General features: G+C 42.2%; 4 protein-coding genes across 4 annotated transcripts; 3 read left to right on the forward strand and 1 right to left on the reverse strand.

Moving 5' to 3' along the window:
• The first annotated feature begins 244 nt into the window (after positions 1-244).
• Positions 245-8,434, forward strand: LOC117865413 (kinesin-like protein KIN-13A). The gene is made up of 12 exons (XM_034749610.2): positions 245-735; positions 1,866-2,099; positions 2,222-2,395; positions 2,482-2,586; positions 3,374-3,451; positions 4,618-4,699; positions 5,072-5,234; positions 5,837-6,172; positions 6,283-6,501; positions 6,601-7,201; positions 7,282-7,347; positions 7,809-8,434. The coding sequence occupies exons 1-12, from the start codon at positions 577-579 to the stop codon at positions 7,989-7,991; spliced, it is 2,400 nt and encodes a 799-aa protein (XP_034605501.1). The 5' UTR covers positions 245-576; the 3' UTR covers positions 7,992-8,434.
• Positions 8,435-9,376: 942 nt separating this feature from the next.
• Positions 9,377-12,799, forward strand: LOC117865417 (serine/threonine-protein phosphatase PP1). Its single transcript, XM_034749613.2, has 4 exons — positions 9,377-9,704; positions 10,459-11,018; positions 11,115-11,306; positions 12,360-12,799. The coding sequence occupies exons 1-4, from the start codon at positions 9,503-9,505 to the stop codon at positions 12,372-12,374; spliced, it is 969 nt and encodes a 322-aa protein (XP_034605504.1). The 5' UTR covers positions 9,377-9,502; the 3' UTR covers positions 12,375-12,799.
• Positions 12,800-13,753: 954 nt separating this feature from the next.
• On the forward strand, positions 13,754-17,411 carry LOC117865418 (U1 small nuclear ribonucleoprotein A). The gene is made up of 5 exons (XM_034749614.2): positions 13,754-13,948; positions 14,676-14,848; positions 15,316-15,409; positions 16,319-16,410; positions 16,933-17,411. The coding sequence occupies exons 1-5, from the start codon at positions 13,825-13,827 to the stop codon at positions 17,221-17,223; spliced, it is 774 nt and encodes a 257-aa protein (XP_034605505.1). The 5' UTR covers positions 13,754-13,824; the 3' UTR covers positions 17,224-17,411.
• Positions 17,412-18,605: 1,194 nt separating this feature from the next.
• On the reverse strand, positions 18,606-20,674 carry LOC117865419 (mediator of RNA polymerase II transcription subunit 28). Its single transcript, XM_034749616.2, has 3 exons — positions 20,429-20,674; positions 19,749-19,861; positions 18,606-18,953 (listed from the first exon to the last, which is right to left on the reverse strand). The coding sequence occupies exons 1-3, from the start codon at positions 20,613-20,615 to the stop codon at positions 18,819-18,821; spliced, it is 435 nt and encodes a 144-aa protein (XP_034605507.1). The 5' UTR covers positions 20,616-20,674; the 3' UTR covers positions 18,606-18,818.
• Between the last annotated feature and the right edge of the window lie 4 nt (positions 20,675-20,678).

Consider the following 20,678-nt stretch of genomic DNA (forward strand, 5'->3'; position numbering starts at 1 on the left):
ATGACGACACTCAACATGTTGATTGATATAAAAAAACAAGCCGGCCATCCTCTTCCCCAGATGCACAAACAAGTCCTTTTCAAACACAAACTTTCCAAAATTCGAAACAAAGCAACACCCTTATTCCTTCCCAAGATTCTTACTTTTTTTATTTGTTTGCAGAATCAAAAACCTTGAAAACTCCATTTTTGCAGCCACCTTTTTCTCACTCTTAAAGCACTTTCTCTCTCACGGTCTCACCAGCGAACCCATTTTGGAGAGCGAGAAAAACAAATAAAAAAGTGAAGCCAGCCACCCCAACTCTCTTCTTCCTCCTCCCCTTCCCCCAATTCCCATTCCCAATTCGCCCTCCTCAAATCCGGCGCCCGCATTCCCGACCCTCCCGCAGATCTGGGATCCGCCGCCGCCGGATCCCCCGCCGCCCGCGACGCGTCGGGACTCGCGTGATCCCGCTACCCAGCCGCCAAGTTGGCGCCCCAGCGGAGGTCGCAGCGCCTCGCCGGCGGCGGCGCGGGCTCCGCCGCCGCCGCCGCCGCTTCATCCGCGCAGCCGCCTGGGGCCACTGGTCAAGCCGGGATGGGGGACTCGAGCGACGCTGTCATGGCGCGGTGGCTGCAGTCCGCGGGCCTGCAGCACCTCGCGACGTCCTCCGCTGGCGGCGGCGACTACCGTGGCGGTATGGCCGGACTCGGGGGTGCCGGCGCCGGAAGCATGCTGCCTAACCTTCTCATGCAGGTGAGGTTCCTCTCTCCTTCTCTTTCTCTCTCGGGAGAAAATGCGTGATCTAGTTGTTGGAATGCGGATTGTAAAGGTGGCGTCTTTGGTGCGCTTAGTGCCGTGTGCTTCGGATCGGGTTGCTGTCCAGATGAGGCGCTGGAATCTCGCGATTCGCTCTAGGGTTTGTTGTTTTGCTTGGAGTTGAATCGGATTCAGCTTGGTTTGGTGTACAATTTGCTTGTGTTGTCGGGCTATGTCAGCATGGTTAGAATCTACAAGCGGTTGCTATGGCTGACGGCTGATTGATCCAGGATAGTGTTCAGCTGTAAGACATGCACTCATTACAGTGAGGGCCAGCAAGCTCATGAGATTTTTTCACATTAATTCATGAACAAACACGCATCATCGAGCAGGGAGCTACCTTCCAAACTTTTATGATTGCGAACAACTGCTTATTTCTTTCCAGCATTCAGTTATGCAATGCATGGAGTTTGCTATAGTTTGAATGGAGGGTGGAAATGCCAATATGGGATCGAGGACCTAATCTTTATCCTTTATGGTTCATTCAGGGGGCATTGATTGCTGATTTCTATTTCTTTTGGAATGCCTTTGAAGATCATACTCCTGGGAAAATAATCTTAGGAAAATTAATAAGCGATGATGTCTTGATTCATGTGTCTATGTTTGTTATGTAAGAGATATCATGTGCCATTTTATTTGGTCTCCGGTTCAGATAAAACGAAGCCTGTACTGAATGAAGAAAGAAATATTCATGGACCTCTTGCAGCAAACCATGTATGCTCACATTGTATAGCATATTGGCTTTGTTCGAAATTGAGGCATCCAGGAAACCCTTCTAACTTGAATGCAGTATGATTGTTGTACTGTAAACTTGTGCCAACTATAAACCAGAAATTGAACTCCAACACATATACATACATCACCTTGTTTTTTTCTTGTCATGTGTGATGTAACTAAACAAATTCTTATGTATTCTACTGATGCTGTTTGCTTCAAGTATTGCGTGCAACTACACAAAAGTATTATGGTTTTCCTAGTGATAGGATGTTTACATATGCATATACTCTCTTTAAATAACATGTGTTATTGGATGGCTGATGGTCACTAATACCATTATTGCTTGACAGGGCTATGGGCCACAATCGGTTGAAGAAAAGCAGAGACTTTATACACTTTTAAGAAGCCTAAATTTTAATGGAGAGTCTGCAGCGGTGTCAATGTCTGAGCCCTACACACCAACAGCTCAGAGCTTTGGTGGGGGGAACCCTGTAGAGGGGTTTTATTCCCCTGAACTTAGAGGTGACCTTGGGGCTGGCCTTCTAGACCTTCATGCTATGGATGACACTGAGCTACTGTCCGAGGTATGCCATGAAAATATGTGCAATTAGATGATTGATGCACAAAAACAGTGTTTCATATTGATTCATCAGTGTGAAGTGTCTTCCTTCAGTTTATTCTAAGCTTATTATTTTTCCGTTGGCAGGATGTAGTATCCGAACCACTTGAGGCTTCGCCCTTTATGCCAAAGGAAATCGATGATGATGATGATGATGTGATATCAGGGAGCCAGCAAGTCCCAGTAAACAATTATGATGTGGTGACCAGTGAAAAGGAGAGCACTGCTAGAGAAAATAATGTAGCAAAGATTAAAGTAGTGGTATGTTACTCTTGTTCAAGTCATTCATATGTTTGTGCCAACTGGGTAATGGTTGACTCACCTGACTTAGTTCATCACACGTTCAGGTAAGGAAGAGACCTTTGAACAGAAAGGAGCTATCTCGAAAGGAAGAAGACATCATATCTGTGCATGATTCATCATTTTTGACAGTTTACGAGCCTAAGCTCAAGGTATCCATGGCTCATCTTTAGGAGTTTTGTTGCGCTCATATAAAGCACTAAAGCTAAAACCATCTGTTAGTTCCTTTTTTGTTATTTACGTGGCCATGCAAGTCAATCTATTTTATACTCATGTCTATTTGGTGCATTAGATGGTCAACATAGGTAACAATTTGCAAGCTGCAATCCACAGACCACAATCTACAAGCTGAAACAAATAAGACCTTACTCTGTTACTCATTTGCTGCCTGTCAAATTTAACTATGTATGCTGTGAAATACCGACACGTTTCCATGCCTATTGTGCCATATAGCTACCAGCCTACCACATGGGTACTAGGTAGACATGTTGTTAGTAGCTTTCCAGTGATGTGTGTATATATTTGTGGTGTAGACTGCCTGTTCCCTGTAATGGGCAGGAGTTAGACATCATTTTGATGTAATATATTCTAATTTAATGATAACATAAATATCTCCTTGAGCTTGTTGTATGTGACTAGCATGTTGGATATAATGTTGCTACTACACATTCCTGAGCGCTTGGTAATAAACGCATACTACAGACCAGGGGTGCTTTAAATAATTCCTTTGAAAGTTTTTTTTTGAGGAAGAAGCATTGAAGCTAAAAGCTTCTTGTTTTCATTGCTTATTAGCTGTCTGTTTGTTTTGCAAAATATTTTCAAAATAATTCTGAAATGCTGTAGGATAAATGGGAATTCATCATCTTAAATGTTTGAAGTGCTTCTTTGGACCTTTTTCCTGGCTCCTATTGTCTGCTAACATATCCTCTCTACTGGAAGGTGGACTTAACAGCTTACGTGGAGAAGCATGAATTTTGTTTTGATGCTGTCCTGGATGAACATGTTTCGAATGATGAGGTATGGCACTTTCTCTTGTCTATCCAAGCTGTAATCCTTGATTATTTTGTGGCAGCTCAAAACGACATAGTTACAGAAATGAACGATTTGGATTCAGACGTGGAAAATTCTGAGAACCATTATAATTTAAATTTCACTGAAAGAAGATGACAGGATTGTCTAATAGATTTCAAGGATTGATTCCTTTGTTTAAACTGATAAAGTAGTAGCACCCAGTTTTGTTAACCTTGTTACAAATCTACAGTTTCTTTTTGTATCGGTAAGTATTGCACTTGCTCACCTTTCACTTATCTTAATCCATGGATATACAAACAACAACAACAACAACAACATAGCCTTTCAGTCCCAAGCAAGTTGGGGTAGGCTAGAGTTGAAACCCAACAAGAGCCACAAATCAGGGTTCGGGCACATGAATAGCTGTTTTCCAAGCACTCCTATCCAGGGCTAAATCTTTGGGTATATTCCATCCCTTCAAATCTCCATTTATTGCCTCTTCCCATGTCAATTTTGGTCTTCGTCTACCTCTCTTCACATTACTGTCACGCCTTAGGGTTCCACTACGCACCGGTGCCTCCGGAGGCCTTCGTTGGACATGCCCAATCCATGGATATAGATCGGGAAAAATTATTCTGAGCTAATCATAAGAAATGGCCAAGCCATCCTGAAGTTGAGGGATTCTTTGTTCACTATTGTTGAAATGGGCAATATGCATGCATGTACTCCTCATGCCTGCTTCTCTCCAAAGTGCTCTCTCTTATGAATGTCGGTGTGCCTCAGAAGCAGCATTTTTCTTTCTGAAACCTGAAGCATTGTAGCCACCTGTAGTTCTCCAGAACAGCAGATGCACTTCCTCATTGATGAAAGACTCGTATGGTTAAGTCACTTGCTCCGCAACCAATTTGAATTACCTGCCCTGCGTGTTATAGCCACTAGCTCTGTTTGGTTAATTGTTAACAAATCCTTGTTACTGCATTTTCCTCATTTAACTTTATAATGGCAATGATATGATGCTAAATTGATGACCCCCAGTTTTGAGGTTGCATGGTTTTACTTCATAGTATCAATTTTCTCATTGACATTTGATGTTTCTCCATTAATGTGCATAGTGTACGTTCTCAACAATCAGCATTGAATTTGTTGTTTACCTTATGTGATGTTGTGGACAGGTGTACCGTGAAACAGTTGAGCCTATAATTCCAATTATATTTCAGAGAACAAAAGCAACATGTTTTGCTTATGGCCAAACAGGTTAGTAATTCTGTTGTTACAAGCTTATCATATATATTGCATTTTTGACGCATAAGTGAATTGTGGTTTCTGATAGTTTCTGCTGAAAACATCAATATCATGTTGCAAACTTTTCTGTCGTTATTATAATTACACTGCAAACTTTTCTGTAAGTCGTGTTTACCTTAATGCTCTATATGCTTATGCAAATAACTACTTATGAGCTCCCAAGCTAAGTCGCCCATCTTTAAATAATGCCCCTTTGCCGACTATTGGATTAGACCTCATACTGTAATTGAAACATCTTAGGTAGCAACTCATAAGTCATAACTCATTTGTTTTTCAAGGTCGCCTACCTTCCTTCAAATATCTTATTTTCTAATTCATGAACAGGCAGTGGCAAGACATACACAATGCAGCCTTTGCCTCTGAGAGCTGCACAAGACATGGTTCGTCTTTTGCGTCAACCTGTCTATCGGAATCAGAATTTTAAGTTGTGGCTTAGCTATTTCGAAATATATGGTGGGAAGCTCTTTGATCTTCTATCTGACAGAAGGTTGGTTATTGCATTTCTTTTAATGTGGTTACATCACATGCTTAAAAATTTAGAAATGACACCTTTTTATCTGATTTTCTGAGACAACAGTCTTTGTTCATGGTTTGATGTTAGAGTACCAACATGTCACATTATATTTTTTTCCTTTCTTTTCCGAATTGTTTTCTGGTGAACTTGCGCATTTGTGTGCGTGTCGCTCTTATTCATGATGTCTGGTGGGAATGCTGAAGCATGTGCTCTACTTTGAAGTATCTATTTTTCATCAAAGCAAAACATAATCTATTATTAGCCATCTGCTATTATTTGTTTGGATGAGAAATCCATGTTTTGGGATACTAGGTCAAAATGTTGCTTGATACTTTTATTTGTAGAATGCCATTATTGTAGGTTTTACAAAGCATCGCTAAAGTTTTCTTTGATGTAATGTACATTTTCATCAATTAATGAAAGGGGATTTTCATGTCTGAAAGAATGGCACTACCGTTGTTTTTTTAGAACTTAACATAGAGCCGTGTTTCAAATCTGGGCCTAAGAATCAATTTTTGGATGAGATATCCAAATTATTTTACCTGAACTGGAATTTCTTATCCTTTATTTTGTAGGCAACTACTGATGAGGGAAGATGGCAAGAAACAAGTTTGCATTGTTGGTCTACAGGAATTTGAGGTTTCTGATGTCCAGATTGTCAAGGAATATATTGAGCGAGGAAATGCAGCGAGGAGCACTGGCTCAACTGGGGCCAATGAGGAATCATCAAGGTCGCATGCTATTCTGCAACTGGCTGTGAAGAAGCACATCGTTGTAAAAGATACTAGGAGACAGAGAGACCGCGATGCTAATGAAGCTAAAAGTACAAAGGCTGTGGGGAAAATATCATTTATTGACCTTGCTGGAAGTGAGCGTGGTGCTGATACTACAGATAATGACAGGCAGACAAGGTGTTGCTTATGTCTTTATAGATTTGCACCCCTTTGTTGATCCCTCAAGCTCCTTTACCATCTAATTGTTATTGTCAATTATTTTAACCACCAACTTGTTATCATATCAGGATTGAGGGAGCGGAGATAAATAAGAGTCTGCTAGCTCTCAAAGAATGCATTCGAGCTCTTGACAATGATCAGATACACATTCCTTTCAGAGGAAGCAAGCTTACTGAGGTTCTTCGTGACTCATTTGTTGGTAACTCTAGGACGGTGATGATTTCTTGCATTTCTCCAAACGCAGGTTCATGTGAACACACTCTAAATACCTTGAGATACGCTGATAGGTAACAATGTTAAACTTATATATCCAAGTGATATATGCTGTTCGATCATTTTGAAATGGTTCCTGTCATTAACTTAGTAAATTTCTAATTAAATGACAGGGTCAAAAGTCTTTCAAAGGGTGGAAACACAAGAAAAGAGCAGTCCACAGGGCCCACTACCGCTTCTAGCAGGGATTCTTCGTCAGCTCCATCTTATCCATTGCCTGCTGAACCTGAAGAAATCCCTAATCAGATTCAAGAGAAGAGACCGGTTGATACTAATCGGAAGGGCACTGAAAATTTTATCTCCAACCCTTCTGGGGAGCCTGACAGAAATTCCTTTAGTATGATTCCAAGTTATTCTAATAGAGGGAGAGAAGAAAATGGTGCAGCATCTAGTTTCAATGATAGGGAGAGGTATGATTTGAAGTCCGGCCAAACTGCTTACACTGGTAAGGCACAGTTGGTTCAGAATTCAGCAAATACACAAGAAGAGGAGAAAGCCACAAAAGTCTCACCTCCTCGGAGAAAGGCTTACAGAGAAGACAAATCTGATAGGCAGAGCAACTATGCAAAAAAGGATAATGGGCCTGAGACTGGTCGGGCTGGGTATAAGAAGCAGCCGCAACAGCAGCAAAGGCCACCATCTGCTTCAGCTTCGTCTAGGCAATCTGAAAAGGAAAGTTCTTGTGATGATGTGGAAATTGATGCAATTCTTGAGGTAAACAACAGTTCATGGATAGTGTTGTGCTATTCGGTTCCGGATTGTTCTGTGGTGCTAAACTTTCTTTTGTATGTTAGGAAGAGGAGGCTCTCATTGCAGCTCACAGGAAGGAAATTGAGAATACGATGGAGATCGTGCGTGAGGTGAGTCTTAACCTACTAAATAATATAAGTCAATGCATAACTATATACGCTAAGTCATCTTGTATTATACTATTTAGGCCTTATGATATTATGATGTGGGTATATTGATATTGGTGTGGATCCTAGGAAAAAATATAGCTCATCTAGTACATGTATAAGTTCATTGATCGCAGGGATAGAGGCATAGAGCTAATGTTAACTGTCCATTTGCTGTAACGAACAGTTCCTTTTTAACGATGGACCAGTCCTTTTTTATTGACACAGAAATCTGGGGGGAGTTAACCACAGTGCAGTGCATTTTTCATTTATATAAAAAACAAAACATGATGGAATGGTCTTATTAAGTACATTCAAACTTTCTAGTTTGTTCTTTGTGTAAGGTGGCTGGTTGAGAATACTGGCAGCTTACAATATTATTAGTTTTCACCACACTGCTGAAACATGTGCATTATGTGTCTCAGGAGATGAACCTTTTGGCAGAAGTTGACCAACCAGGCAGCCTTATTGACAACTACGTGACACAGTTGAGCTTTCTGCTCTCACGAAAGGCTGCGGGCCTGGTCAGCCTCCAGGCACGCTTGGCACGGTTCCAGCACCGTCTCAAAGAGCAAGAGATCCTTAGCCGCAAGAAACCTTCCAGATAGTTTGATCATCAAAGACACTGGCTTTTTGCCTGGTCATTCGATTGCTTGGAGCTCAACTATGGTCCATTAGCGTTTTTTCTCCCATGCACTCCGATAATGCTGTATCAGAGGAAGGTAATGAAAGAAGACACGTGGGAGTGGCTTAGGGCGAGGTGGGATTGGGCTGTGCTCGTGGTTGATGTCATCTGGAGGCTATGGGTTTGTCACGGTTGATGACCAGTTTGGTAATAGTCCTTTTTACAGTGGGGCTGCTTGGGCTTGTTTTTTTGGCGGATGCATGGCTTGCCCTTTTTGTCTTTTCTTCTTTTTCCCATTTTGTATGAGGAGAAACTGCAACTGTTTGCAGATATCAGTGGTCGATTTTCGCCGTGGTGCGTTTGTGGAAAACAGGTACATTGTTGTTGTATATTCATTACTGATATAATTTGTGTTGAGAAAGGAAAGGACGTGTGTATGCATGGTGAAGAACTTGAAATTACTTGATCCCCATTTGAGACTGCTAACATGTTCTGTATCGCTTGCCTAGTGTTCTTTTTCCAGACAAGCTCCAAAGACATAAATGTTGTCAAGATCAACTCATTTCTCTCCAAATACAGGTAGAAATCGAGTTGAAACAAGCTGGGCCTGATTTCTGAGCATTTATTTGACTCACGTACTTTTTTTTTGCAAGCTTTTCTAGATTTACAGATGTCTAGATTTATAGATGATGTCTAGATTTATAGATATTTTTATGCATCCAGATATACACTATATTTAGATACATACAAATATATATGCACTTAGAAAAGCTAAAATGACCTATAAATTGAGGCATACAAACATATATGCACCTAGAAAAGTTAAAACAACCTATAACTAGGAGCTTAACCACAATACACTAATAATGCATTGGACCTACTGATGGATTTTATCAACATATAAAAATGTGGCCATTTGGATCATTTGAGAATCCATCTATCTCTTTGGTAATCACTCCGATTCCCAGCAATATCAGTAGCGCAATAAAAGTAGCATATGAACACACGCGCTCGTTGGATCTTGGTGTATGAGAATCATTTTAGTGGTATACGAGAATCATTTTAGTTGTGTATGTATGAATTGGACAATTGTACGAAATCATCATTCCAGAAATTTCTGCTTTAAGAAAAGGAATCGTAAATTGCTGACCTCGAAATATACGAATACGACCTATAGAATGTTTCGCCTCTATGATCTCACGGCAGAAACACACCCACAAACGGAACAATAGAAAATGACAAAAACGGTTGGAGAAAGATCCGGCTCGTCGATCAGCGGCCGTCCAACCTTGAACCGACGGCGGATGCTCCTTCACGCGGTTTTGAACACTTCAACTCCAACGATTTGTTCGGTTCGTCGACGACAACCTCCATTTCCACCTCCTCCCTCTCTCTCTTCCTCCGCTTTCTCTCTCCTCCTCCTCAGTCCCTCTCTCTCTCTTCCTCCGCCACACGCCGCCGCCGCCGTCGCCGGCCAGGAAGCGGGGCGGGAAGATGATGATGACGCGGGCCCCGATGGGGCCGATGGAGGGCGCGGCGGTGGACGAGGTGGTGCGCCGGCTCGTGGAGGGCGGCCGCGGCGGGCGCCAGGTGCAGCTGTCGGAGGCGGAGATCCGGCAGCTCTGCGTCGAGGGCAAGCGGGTGCTCCTCTCCCAGCCCAACCTGCTCCGAATCCACGCCCCCGTCAAGATCTGCGGTAATCAATCGCCACGCTCTCTGCCTGCCCTGGCGCCGCCGCCTAATTCCTTTCCCGTCCTCGTTTGGGATGCTGCCGCCTAATTCCTCCGTTTCTCGGCGTCGTGGTTCCTCCGATGTGGATGGGGAGGGGAAGCATAATTCGGTCGTGCTATTTTTGGTTTCAATTAGAAATGTCGAATCATAGTGGGATTTGGGTCCGGGATTAGTGCGGTGCCCAATCGGGATTATTGACCTGTTGTTTAGATAGCTGATTAGTGCTGGGTCTGGCTTTGGCTGTCTGCATTTCATACGTGTCCCGTTTGCAAGCCTGAGGGCATGGGAATGAATGATGGAATCATCAATCATGGGCGAGTTGGCAGGAGTAATGATGTGTGGTTAGGTAGGAGTTTGTGCCACAAGGAAACTCAATCGAGTGGCTGTGCCGTGCCGTTCTCTGTTTATATCTGGTTAGAATGATGTTTTGTCCATATAACTGCTTGAAAAGCTTTTCTTGGCCCCAAAAAAATACAATTATAGAAAATAACATTATCAGACACTTATGCACTACCTGCTTTACTCCCTGTTCATTTAGCAACGTATACACTGAGAGGCTGTCTGACCCTTTTGAGTTTGAGTGCGACAAATTCACTTGTGCAATTGAGAATTATGTTGGTGTAAAGATGTAGGGCTCCTTTCCCCATGTGTTTATTCTATAAATTCGTTTACATCTCTATACAAAATGTCTTCGCCTTATCAATTGTGGGATCCTGCAGGTGATATCCATGGCCAGTTTGTTGACCTTTTGAGACTGTTTGATTTGGGTGGTTATCCTCCAACTTCAACTTATGTATTCCTAGGAGATTATGTCGATAGAGGCAAACAGAGCTTGGAAACTATATGCTTGCTGCTGGCATACAAAATCAGGTACCCTGAAAAGATTTTCCTGCTGAGGGGGAACCATGAAGATGCGAAAATCAACAGAGTATATGGGTTCTATGATGAGTGCAAGAGGAGGTTCAATGTTCGGCTGTGGAAGATATTCTCGGATTGCTTCAACTGCCTGCCTATAGCAGCACTCATCGATGACAAGATACTGTGCATGCATGGTGGTCTCTCACCCGAATTGACGAGTTTGGATCAGATAAAGGATATTGAGAGGCCTGCTGAGATTCCTGATTATGGTCTCCTTTGTGATTTGCTTTGGTCTGATCCTAGCCCAGATGGAGAAGGATGGGGTGAGAGTGACAGAGGTGTTTCATGTACGTTTGGTGCAGATAAGCTTGTAGAGTTTTTGGAGAAGAATGATCTTGATCTTATTTGTCGAGCTCATCAGGTTTGTGAAAGTTTGTCTTCTGCATGTTTTCTCACTTATTTTCGTTCTCTGTGATTTTGACCTGACAATGCTGGCATGCATCTTCAATGATCCTAGGTAGTTGAAGATGGCTATGAGTTCTTCGCACAACGGCGATTAGTGACAATCTTTTCTGCTCCAAATTATTGTGGAGAATTCGATAATGTGGGTGCTCTATTGAGCATAGATGAGAGCCTAATGTGTTCATTTCAGATCCTGAAGCCAACTGATATGGGTCCACCACATGCAAGAAAACAAATTCCAAATAAGGTATATCACCTGCCTTCACATAGGGTCATTACTCTGCTATAAATCTAAGACTTGAATCACTGGAGATCAAATGTTTATTATACCCTTATCATGTTAGCTAGAGGTCCAGAACCCATGCTTCACTCAATGATGTAATGAATGAACATTTGAGATTCCAGCTATTAGTTGATGTAAAAAATTAAATTTCCAGGAAAGATGATGTGGGCTAGATCTATTCTGTTTTGTTAATTCTAAAAATTCTTCCATAAAGAATCAATTCACCCAGCAAAAGCTTTCATGAAAGGATAATAGCTTATTGTACAAAACTTATAATGCTTAATAATTAATTTGACACCACGGCCCCACTGATGCTTAGGGATAGTCATAAGGAAAGCTTAGAGATGATTTCCCTCCTACCAACAATTATTTAATAATCTCTTTCGCTAATACTTTGAATAGATAAGGATGATGTTGTAATTGTTAGTTGTTACAAGATTTCCTGTAATGAATCTTTTTTCCTGAGATAGCCAATTCCATGACATATCATTTAGAGACAATATGTTTGTATTTGTCACTTCCTGTTAGCAAAATTATGGATTCTTGAATAGCTGTGGGCGTAAAAAGCTTTCTGCATAGTATCCTGACCACTGCATTTGTTCACCTGTGTCTTGCAGCTTTGTTTAGTCAGGGAACTATAGGGGTTAGTAGGTTACTGTTGAGTACCCATTGGACACCTAATTGATCTAGGACTAGAAGAGTACAGCTCACTTTGTTCTAGTTTGCTTGGGGCTATACTAATATTGAGTAGAGTTTGCATATATTATCCTTTCTGAAATTGTCTATGTAGATCAGTTAACAAGTGACCATCAAATAGCTACGAGTGAACCACCCAAGGAGCAAAGAACAATTGACCCCCCATTGGATGATTTCATCCTGATTAAACTATCACTGCAACAAAAGCAGCACTTTATGATACTAGTACTTCTTTATATTCAAACCAAACTGTACTTTCTGTCAGACGCATGAGTTGAAGGCAAGCTAACTGATTACATCACTCTGTCTTCCACTTTACAGCCAGCCAGAGGGTGAAGCATTTTATCAGCATTCAATACTTTCAGTATCATCATCGTCAGTCAGCTCAAAGGGGGTGATCTGTTGTTTGGATAGTTGGATCCACCAGGGCATGGCATTAGACATCCATCAGCCAATCCCCTTGAACCACCCTTTATCCGCGTCTTGAGTGGCAGCTTGGCTGTAAAGGATATTCTGTACAGCATTAGGTTGGATTCATCATCTGTTTTTGTTCTTCCCGCCGGCACAGAACTTCATTGCATTGGCAGCATGGCATTCCGTAGATGTTGGTAGTCCCTATTTTTTCTTAGCTGTGTCATGCATTTGCCTTGTCTTTGTGACTTGATGTATGGTAATTTTATCCTTCCAATATGTAGTTATTGGAGGAAAAAAGTCTGCACAAATGTTGTTTCTATCAGCAGTACCATTCTTTATACCTTTAATTTCTGTGCGAGCCTGGAAGCTGGTAACGCCATTTCGGTGTCATGCAAGTTGCAAGGGGGAAGATAGTGGTTACCGCGGCCAATTCAAGAAACGTTTTAAAGTTCACTTGGTTTGAAATGCTTGTTCTTTCTCCTGAATCCTGAAGGCAATTTTGTATACCAAATATCAAAGCTCATTGTTTGCTGATAGTTGCTCGAGTCGACTCGACGCTCAGTTCGCCAGGTTGGTACTTTTTACCCAACCCAAAACCAGAGGTGGATGCATTTACAAGATTGTTTAATTACTCGTTGCATATCCAAGTAATTAGCAATTAATTTGGTTTTAGAGGATTTTAGTTTGCAATTAGTATCCACATTCCATCCACTGAAAACGACGAAAAGTTGAGTTGGTAGTGCAATTCAGGTCCATCATTCCAGCCCAACTCAACACTCCCCCCAAAAGCCCGATTTGTTTGTGTTTTGTAAAAATACATGTGCTGATGAAAAAATTGCAAATCTATATGATGAAACGGAGGAATTTAACTTGGATCCACCCTACCGTGAGTTCAAACGCCGGGATTTCGAAGAATATTTTTAAAAAAATCATAACTTTTTCATATGAACTCGGATGGAGATAAACTTTATATGAAAATTATAAACCTTGATGAGATCTACAACTTAATTCAAACTTTTTTAATTTAGAACTATCTTAATGCTCAAATAATCAACACAATGTTCAAATCTAAAATTCAAACGGCTATACGCGTGTAGAGAATTGCAATTTTTTTATCATGTATTTTTGCAGAACACTAAAATAAAAAATATAAAAAAATTCCAAAAGCCCAAACTGCAAGCCCACTGCCCACCTCTTCATTAGCGTGTGTGGCCCAAATAAGATTTACCACCAGCAAAAGCCCAGCCCTCTTCCTTCTCTCACTCGAAAAAAGTCCCCTCAACAAAACGCAAAGCCCAGCCCGAAAGCGAAGACGCGAGGGGGACAGAGAGTTCTCGAGCTCGAGAGCGCCGCGCGAGGAGAGGCAAGGGAGATGAGCGGCGAGGCGCCGGCCGGCGGCGGCGGCGGCGGCGGTGGCACCGGAGGGGAGGCGAACGGAGCCCCGCCGAACGTCACCATCTACATCAACAACCTCAACGAGAAGATCAAGCTAGAAGGTCCCCTCCTCTCCCTCCCCTCCCTCCGTCGCTAAACCCTAGGAATTTATCTCAATTTTCCCCCTTAGTTTTGCACCCTACGTCGGAAAAATTGCAGCTCTACGGGTTGATTTGAGCGACTTGCTCTAGGCACCCGGCAATGGAAATCTCTATGGCGTTCGCTATTAAAGCCTTCGCCCGGAGACGATGACGCTAAGTATGAGTAGGAGACGACAATGGATGGATTGCGTGGTCTCCCCTTGCCTCACTGGTAAATGTGGATAACTAAAACCCTAGAGGAACTAGGGGTGTGGGTAGCTCTTGTTCAGGCCTTTCGCCGAGCAGTTTGGGCTTGATGGCTGTTGTGTGGGTATGTGTTAGCCTTGGTTGATGGATGTTTATTGTGCTTGCACCCAGACGGTCTGTGCTGTCGGATGGTCATGGACTGCCTCTGGTGTTTGCGTTGAGATTTTGGAGTGCAGGTTTAGTGGTTTCCTGTTGTGAATTGTGTTGAGCAAGTGAGGGTGTGCTTATTTTGTTGCTGAAAATTTTCGGCTCCGGTGGCTATAGCATGCACCATATTCTTTTTTGATATGCTTGCTACTGGAATTGAAATTTCTGTTTGAAATTGGGAACTGAAGAATATCAGGACTTAGATACATTCTGCACACACATTGGCGTTTCTGTCCAACTTAGCGTTATCCTATATTTTGTTATAGCTGATAATAATTTGCTGAAATTCTTACAGAACTTAAGAAGTCCCTCAACGCCGTCTTTTCCCAGTTTGGGAAGATTCTTGATGTGCTTGCTTTCAAGACTTTGAAGCATAAAGGCCAAGCTTGGGTTGTCTTCGAAGATGTTGCATCAGCAACCGAGGCTATAAAGAGGATGCAAGACTTTCCCTTCTATGACAAACCTATGGTGAGTTCAAGCTGAGCTGTGCCTACAAGCTTCCTTGTCCCTTAATTTGGTTGCTCTACAACTTCACTGCTATGTCATGCTGTCTTTGGCTTAGAGGGCAGTTTTTTTTGTGTTTGTGAATCTCACGCTGAGAGAGAACATGTACAATTGCCCTTTGCATCACACTGTTTCTTCTTAAGTAAAACTATTGCCATTCTTAAGGTTGTAACCTTTTATTCTGTGTTTGTCTGTGCAACCTCCAAGGCCCGTAACAAATAAACTAGTTTTTAAAGGCATGGCTTATATATGGTTTTGTTATTCTTAGAAGATAATTCTAAAAAATATGCCTGTGTTGGTAAATCTTTCTAACTCAATATGATCCGGAAATATCACCTGCTTAACTGTATTGCATTTTGGATCCAAGAAACTATGTCAATTGTATATTTTATATTTGCTTTACTCCTGAAATCTTTATTGTTTGAATTCAGAGAATTCAATATGCCAAGACCAAGTCGGATATTGTAGCGAAAGCTGATGGCACCTTTGTTCCTCGAGAAAGAAGGAAGAGGATCGACGAAAAACGTAAGACGCTGGCTAGCATGCCTTTTGTATTGTATCATTATTTAACTGATGATGTTGTCCTTTCTGCTGGCTAAGACGCCTTTTCTTTTATATTGGTTGTTTAACCAATGCGATCATGATCGATGTCTACTTAGGCATCAATGTTTTTGCTCTTCCATATTATCATGATCTTTACCTATTCCTTTACTTGGAGACGACAAGATTTTAAGTTTAATTGATCCGTCACTTATGAATATTTAACACTGAATACTAACGTTGTACTTGATAAAGAGTAATAAAAATATTCTGAAGATGGCTTCTCTTGCACATATTAGTGTTTTGTGGGCTAGATATGTGTCATGAGGTGTTAATGTCACTGTCATGGTTCCTCTCTGTTGTGGGATAAATGATATCGACACTTCGATGTTAAAATTGTTGGATTAATCCATCTAATTAGGTAGCAACATTTCTTGTGGTCCCTTATTCTCCAGTGTGAAGTTTTGTCATATGATAACTGGACAACTCTCAAGCTATTCATAAAACCAATTGTAAATACAAATTTTCCTCCCAAGATTGATAGATGCACATTCCTGTTACTAGAATAGGGCGATCAAATGGCTATTTAATTTTTCCATAATGAGTTGTGACAAATGCCCTTTTCTGTTCCAACTTTACTCTGAATTTACACTTGCTGCATAATTTGGGTTTTAATACTAAATGAAATAGAAATATTTGGGTTAACGAGGAGGCTTTCCTCCAACCTGAGAATCAGTTATCTGTTCTGCACACCAGACAAAGCCTTAAATACTCTTGAAAGAATTGCTTCTGGCTGAACTTGTGCTAGTTAAAGTTATAGGCTTATTGAAACTTGGCTTGCCTTACTCCATTCTTTATGGGAGTAAACCTTATTAGTTTGCTTATTCTTTGCAGCTGAAAAGAAGCAGAAGCGTGAGCAGCACCATGAAGCTACTCAAATTGGCATCGGTGTAAATGCTTATCCTGGTGTTTATGGGGCTCCTCAGGTGAGTACTGTTGAATGTATTAGAATCATATTTATGCTTCATTGCCGTTTCTTTCTTGTGCAAGATGTCATGCATGTGGCATATGAACGTTGGCTCTTTGTGTTCCAAGGAGCTATCTCTTTGGATTGTAAAGGCTTATATGTAGTTGTGTTCTAAGACCTGGTCGTCTATTGCATATGTCTTAGCATGGGTGCTAAGATCCATTCATCCTAATTCCCTTTTTCCCACATTTTTTACATATTACTGTTCATAATTTCATACAATATGGCAAATGTGCATGATCCAGATTCTCATTGCATAATCATGTTAGGAGTGTCATGCAAATTATTGAGCATTGATCTGGCATACGAAATATCTTGAGTTTTAGGTGTGATGGTGTCATAGCTCTTTGCTCATGCATTGCATAATATTATGGATATGAAGCCCCACAGTTGTGCAATTAGCATGTTTTCACATTTAACTGTGTCCCTCCATTGCTTGATATGATGTCCACAACTTACATGACTCATTTTTGCGTGCCAGCTCACCCAGCTACCTATAGCTGGAGGACAGAGGGTCATGATGCCAGAGATAATTGTACCAAACAACATCCTCTTCGTCCAAAACCTGCCACACGAGACGACCCCTATGATGCTGCAGATGCTCTTCTGCCAGTACCCTGGCTTCAAGGAGGTTCGGATGGTCGAGGCGAAGCCTGGGATCGCTTTCGTGGAGTATGGAGACGAGCAACAGGCCACCGCTGCCATGACACCGCTTCAAGGCTTCAAGATTACAAAAGAGAACCAGATGGTCATTACTTACGCAAAGAAGTAACAAGCTCCAGAGCTGTATCGACTTGATGGGTGAGATGTTGTATTTGGAGGTTTGCACAATTGTTAGATCCCCTTCGCGTGTTAGGTAGACTGGCATCCTGGACAATCTGTTACTTGTACCACTTAGTTGCAGTTATGTGCACTTCAGGAACAAATATGAAAATGGAAACTGTTTTTTTTTCTCGCTCATGTATCTAACGTAGCAACTGCTCCGCTGAATTGGGTGTTTGGAGAAGTGCTCCGCAACAAACTGCTGCCGATGAGGTACTCTAGTTCGCGAAGGAAAACAGTCACAGAGCTACTGTAACAAAGACAACTGCATTTCATTCTATGGCACAGCGCGCTCAATGTATCTGGAAATTTTCATTGCAGTTGTCTTTGCATTTTATAACTGCGCTCAATATATCTGTCACAGAGCGGTTGAAAACAGTCCTGACATCTAACATTTTATTATGCTTCAAAGTTTTAAAATATGATGAACATTTGTATGCCTCATCCCTATCGCCACTCATCTGGAAGTCTGGTATCACTTATCAGAAACTTTCAGTGTTACAACGAAACAGGCAAACTGCAATTGAAATCAACATTGGTAAAGGTCAGGCGCTGATCCACATATATGAAATATCAAATGCTTCACAGTTCACACACTCTCCTTCCCACATATACCCTCCTTATCGAAGCATGTTCAGTGTCGCCACCGCCGCATCGACCTAGGCATTGTTCGGCCACCTTTCGACATCCATCCATGGAAACAATGAGTACAAGGTATGTGCTACTTATGTCCCATGACCTGAATGTTCTCGCGTTCGTTATCACTCGCTAAGTCGCTATGTAGGGCTAGAGTGCCACCAAGGTTGCCTTAATGGCAAGTGGCAACACAGGCATGGGTCACCGCATCTCGTTCAAAGACTAGGATTGTTGATATGCACCAATGATTTCTTTCCATGTTGACATGGACTGGACACCAAAAGTTGGGACAAAGCCAGAATGTTGACAATTTCTAGGGCTAGTTCATCCTTCTAGTCATCCTTTACAAATGGTTGTTACACGCTTTCTTTACAAATGTTTATTTCACATTTTGTTTACAAACAGTGTTTTCACTGCACTTTGCACATTCAGGTAGTTCATATGAGCATCCACATTTCATCTCTCCCGTTCATTCCCTTTGTTTTAGTTCATTGGTACATTCACATATAACAGTTCACGACTTTCGGTACGGGTTAAGAACAGAAAGGACGGAGATCCGGACGATAAGAACTGCACGCATTGTTAGTGCTGTGAGCTTTTTTTTTTAAAAAAAAATGCATGATTAGAGTGCATTGGCACACTTTGAGGCAATCTACACAGTTCTATTCATGCATTTTTCGCACAAAGACAACAAAATACGAAAATCATACCTAATACAACTGCATAGACCATAAGCAAATACATCAAGCATCAATAGGGGGGCTTTGTTCCCGTCTTACCACAACAGAGAACCAAAAGGCAACTGACCGTTAGCTTGACTTGTCATCCTAAAAACATGTTAACAGTGGGTGGTCTACTTGATGTACACAGTTCATGATCATTTCAAGGTAAACTGCAGAATCATACTTCTCACACTCTTTCGAGCTCAGTGATGTGCTTCCCCAGCTGCTCCTTCAGTTCTTTCCGCCACCCTTCAATCAGCTTCTTGTGCTTGGCAATAAGCTCAGACTTGGTCTTCAGTTCTTCCTCCATTGTAGTAATCTCCTGCGTAGTGCGAAACCAAACATGTCGACAAGATGAGTAGGCATGGCAATTGCATGGAAATACATGTGTGAGGATGAATAACAGTCCTACGAAATTTCATTGGGAAGTGGGAACACCATGTTTTCCAGAAGTGAGAATTCAGCGAGGCTATCAGTTCCTTCAAATAAATTCTTTAATTTTGAGTCAATAGATATCCTATTCGGTACGTAAGTTATAACAGAGTACAAGAAGACTATTCCATCACAAATTTCAGTTTCAGATTTTCCTGGGTTAGAGAAATATCTGGCAATGGTGCCAGAATAGGATCAAAGAGTCTTGTAATAAGGCTTACACTGAATGCCACAAACTGCCTGTAGCAAGTAGCAACAGGTGACATTTTAAGTAGCTATTCCTAAGGACAGCGCCAACTTCAAATGACTGGTTTTGTACTGATAAAATCATGTAGCATGTCAATACTACCACCAATGAAGGAAGTGAGCCTAGCTCAACTGGTTAGGGTGAGAGGTGTGGTCGTGCACTCTAACTACCCAAGTTCAAGTCACCTCTAGCTCGAATTTGGGTGCCTATTTCTTCTTCTTAATGAAAAATCACCTAGCTCCTCCTAGGTTGATCTAATTTTTTTTAATACTACCACCGATGACAGTTTCCAATCAGGCCTTCAGTTCTCTGGGTCCACTCCACCTCCCTTAACACATGCAATCACCAAAGCCTGCACCTCCATCTCCTTTCAAATAACCCATAGGATATGCACATCTTTGCTCCACTCTCAATTATACAAGGATGAAGTGAACGTACCTTCCGAAGCACATCTTCTGCTGTTGGTTGGTCCTCGCGCTGCAGGCTAATGAAGTAAGACTGGAGCTTCTTGGCAGCCTCCATGAAGTCCCTGGCGTGCCTCTCAACATCAACTGTTCAAGACAGTACAAACCGCAACATTTAGAATCTTCAGCTTGGTAGTACCGAATGAGAAGATGCAATTTAACTCTTTAGCGACCACTCTACACTATTCAAGTTCCCACAAAATGCAATTATCTTGGCACTCCCCGGTTGCAAAGTATTGCAATTTAACTCTTTAGCAACCACTCTACACTATTCAAGTTCCCACAAAATGCAATTATCTTGGCACTCCCCGGTTGCAAAGTATTGCAATTTAACTCTTTAGCGACCACTCTACACTATTCAAGTTCCCACAAAATGCAATTATCTTGGCACTCCCCGGTTGCAAAGTATTCTAAACCAAATCTCCTCGGCCATGAGAGCAACCAATCACCACACAATTCCTCGAGGGGAAAGAAAGATACAATCTTTATCTAGAAAATAACAAGAGCCGCCAATCCATCTTGCAGGCAAAATAAGGAACACCTGGGTCGCGACGGCACCATGGTCCGAACAAACACCACGAGACATGGCCGGCGACGCAACCGAGGCGACAGAGATAGAGGAGGAGAGGAAAACGACGGGTCGGCGGTCCGTACTCTGGTGGGAGGACTGGAGGGAGCGGTCGACCGCCTGGAGCTCGCGCGCGGGGAGGCAGGGCAGCAGCGCCGCCTCCAGCGCCGCCACGCACGCCAGCATGTCCTCGCGCCCGCCCGACCCGGGAGCCTGCTGCGGCGGCAGCGGCGGCGTCTGCGCCGGCGACTGCGACGGCGGCGGCTCGGCCATGACGGAGAGGGAGAAGAGAGAGATTGGGATCGGTCGCCTCCGATTTGTCCCGACAACTCCTCC

The sequence above is a fragment of the Setaria viridis genome, chromosome 7 (genome assembly GCF_005286985.2).
Source record: "Setaria viridis chromosome 7, Setaria_viridis_v4.0, whole genome shotgun sequence".
NCBI lineage: Eukaryota > Viridiplantae > Streptophyta > Magnoliopsida > Poales > Poaceae > Setaria > Setaria viridis.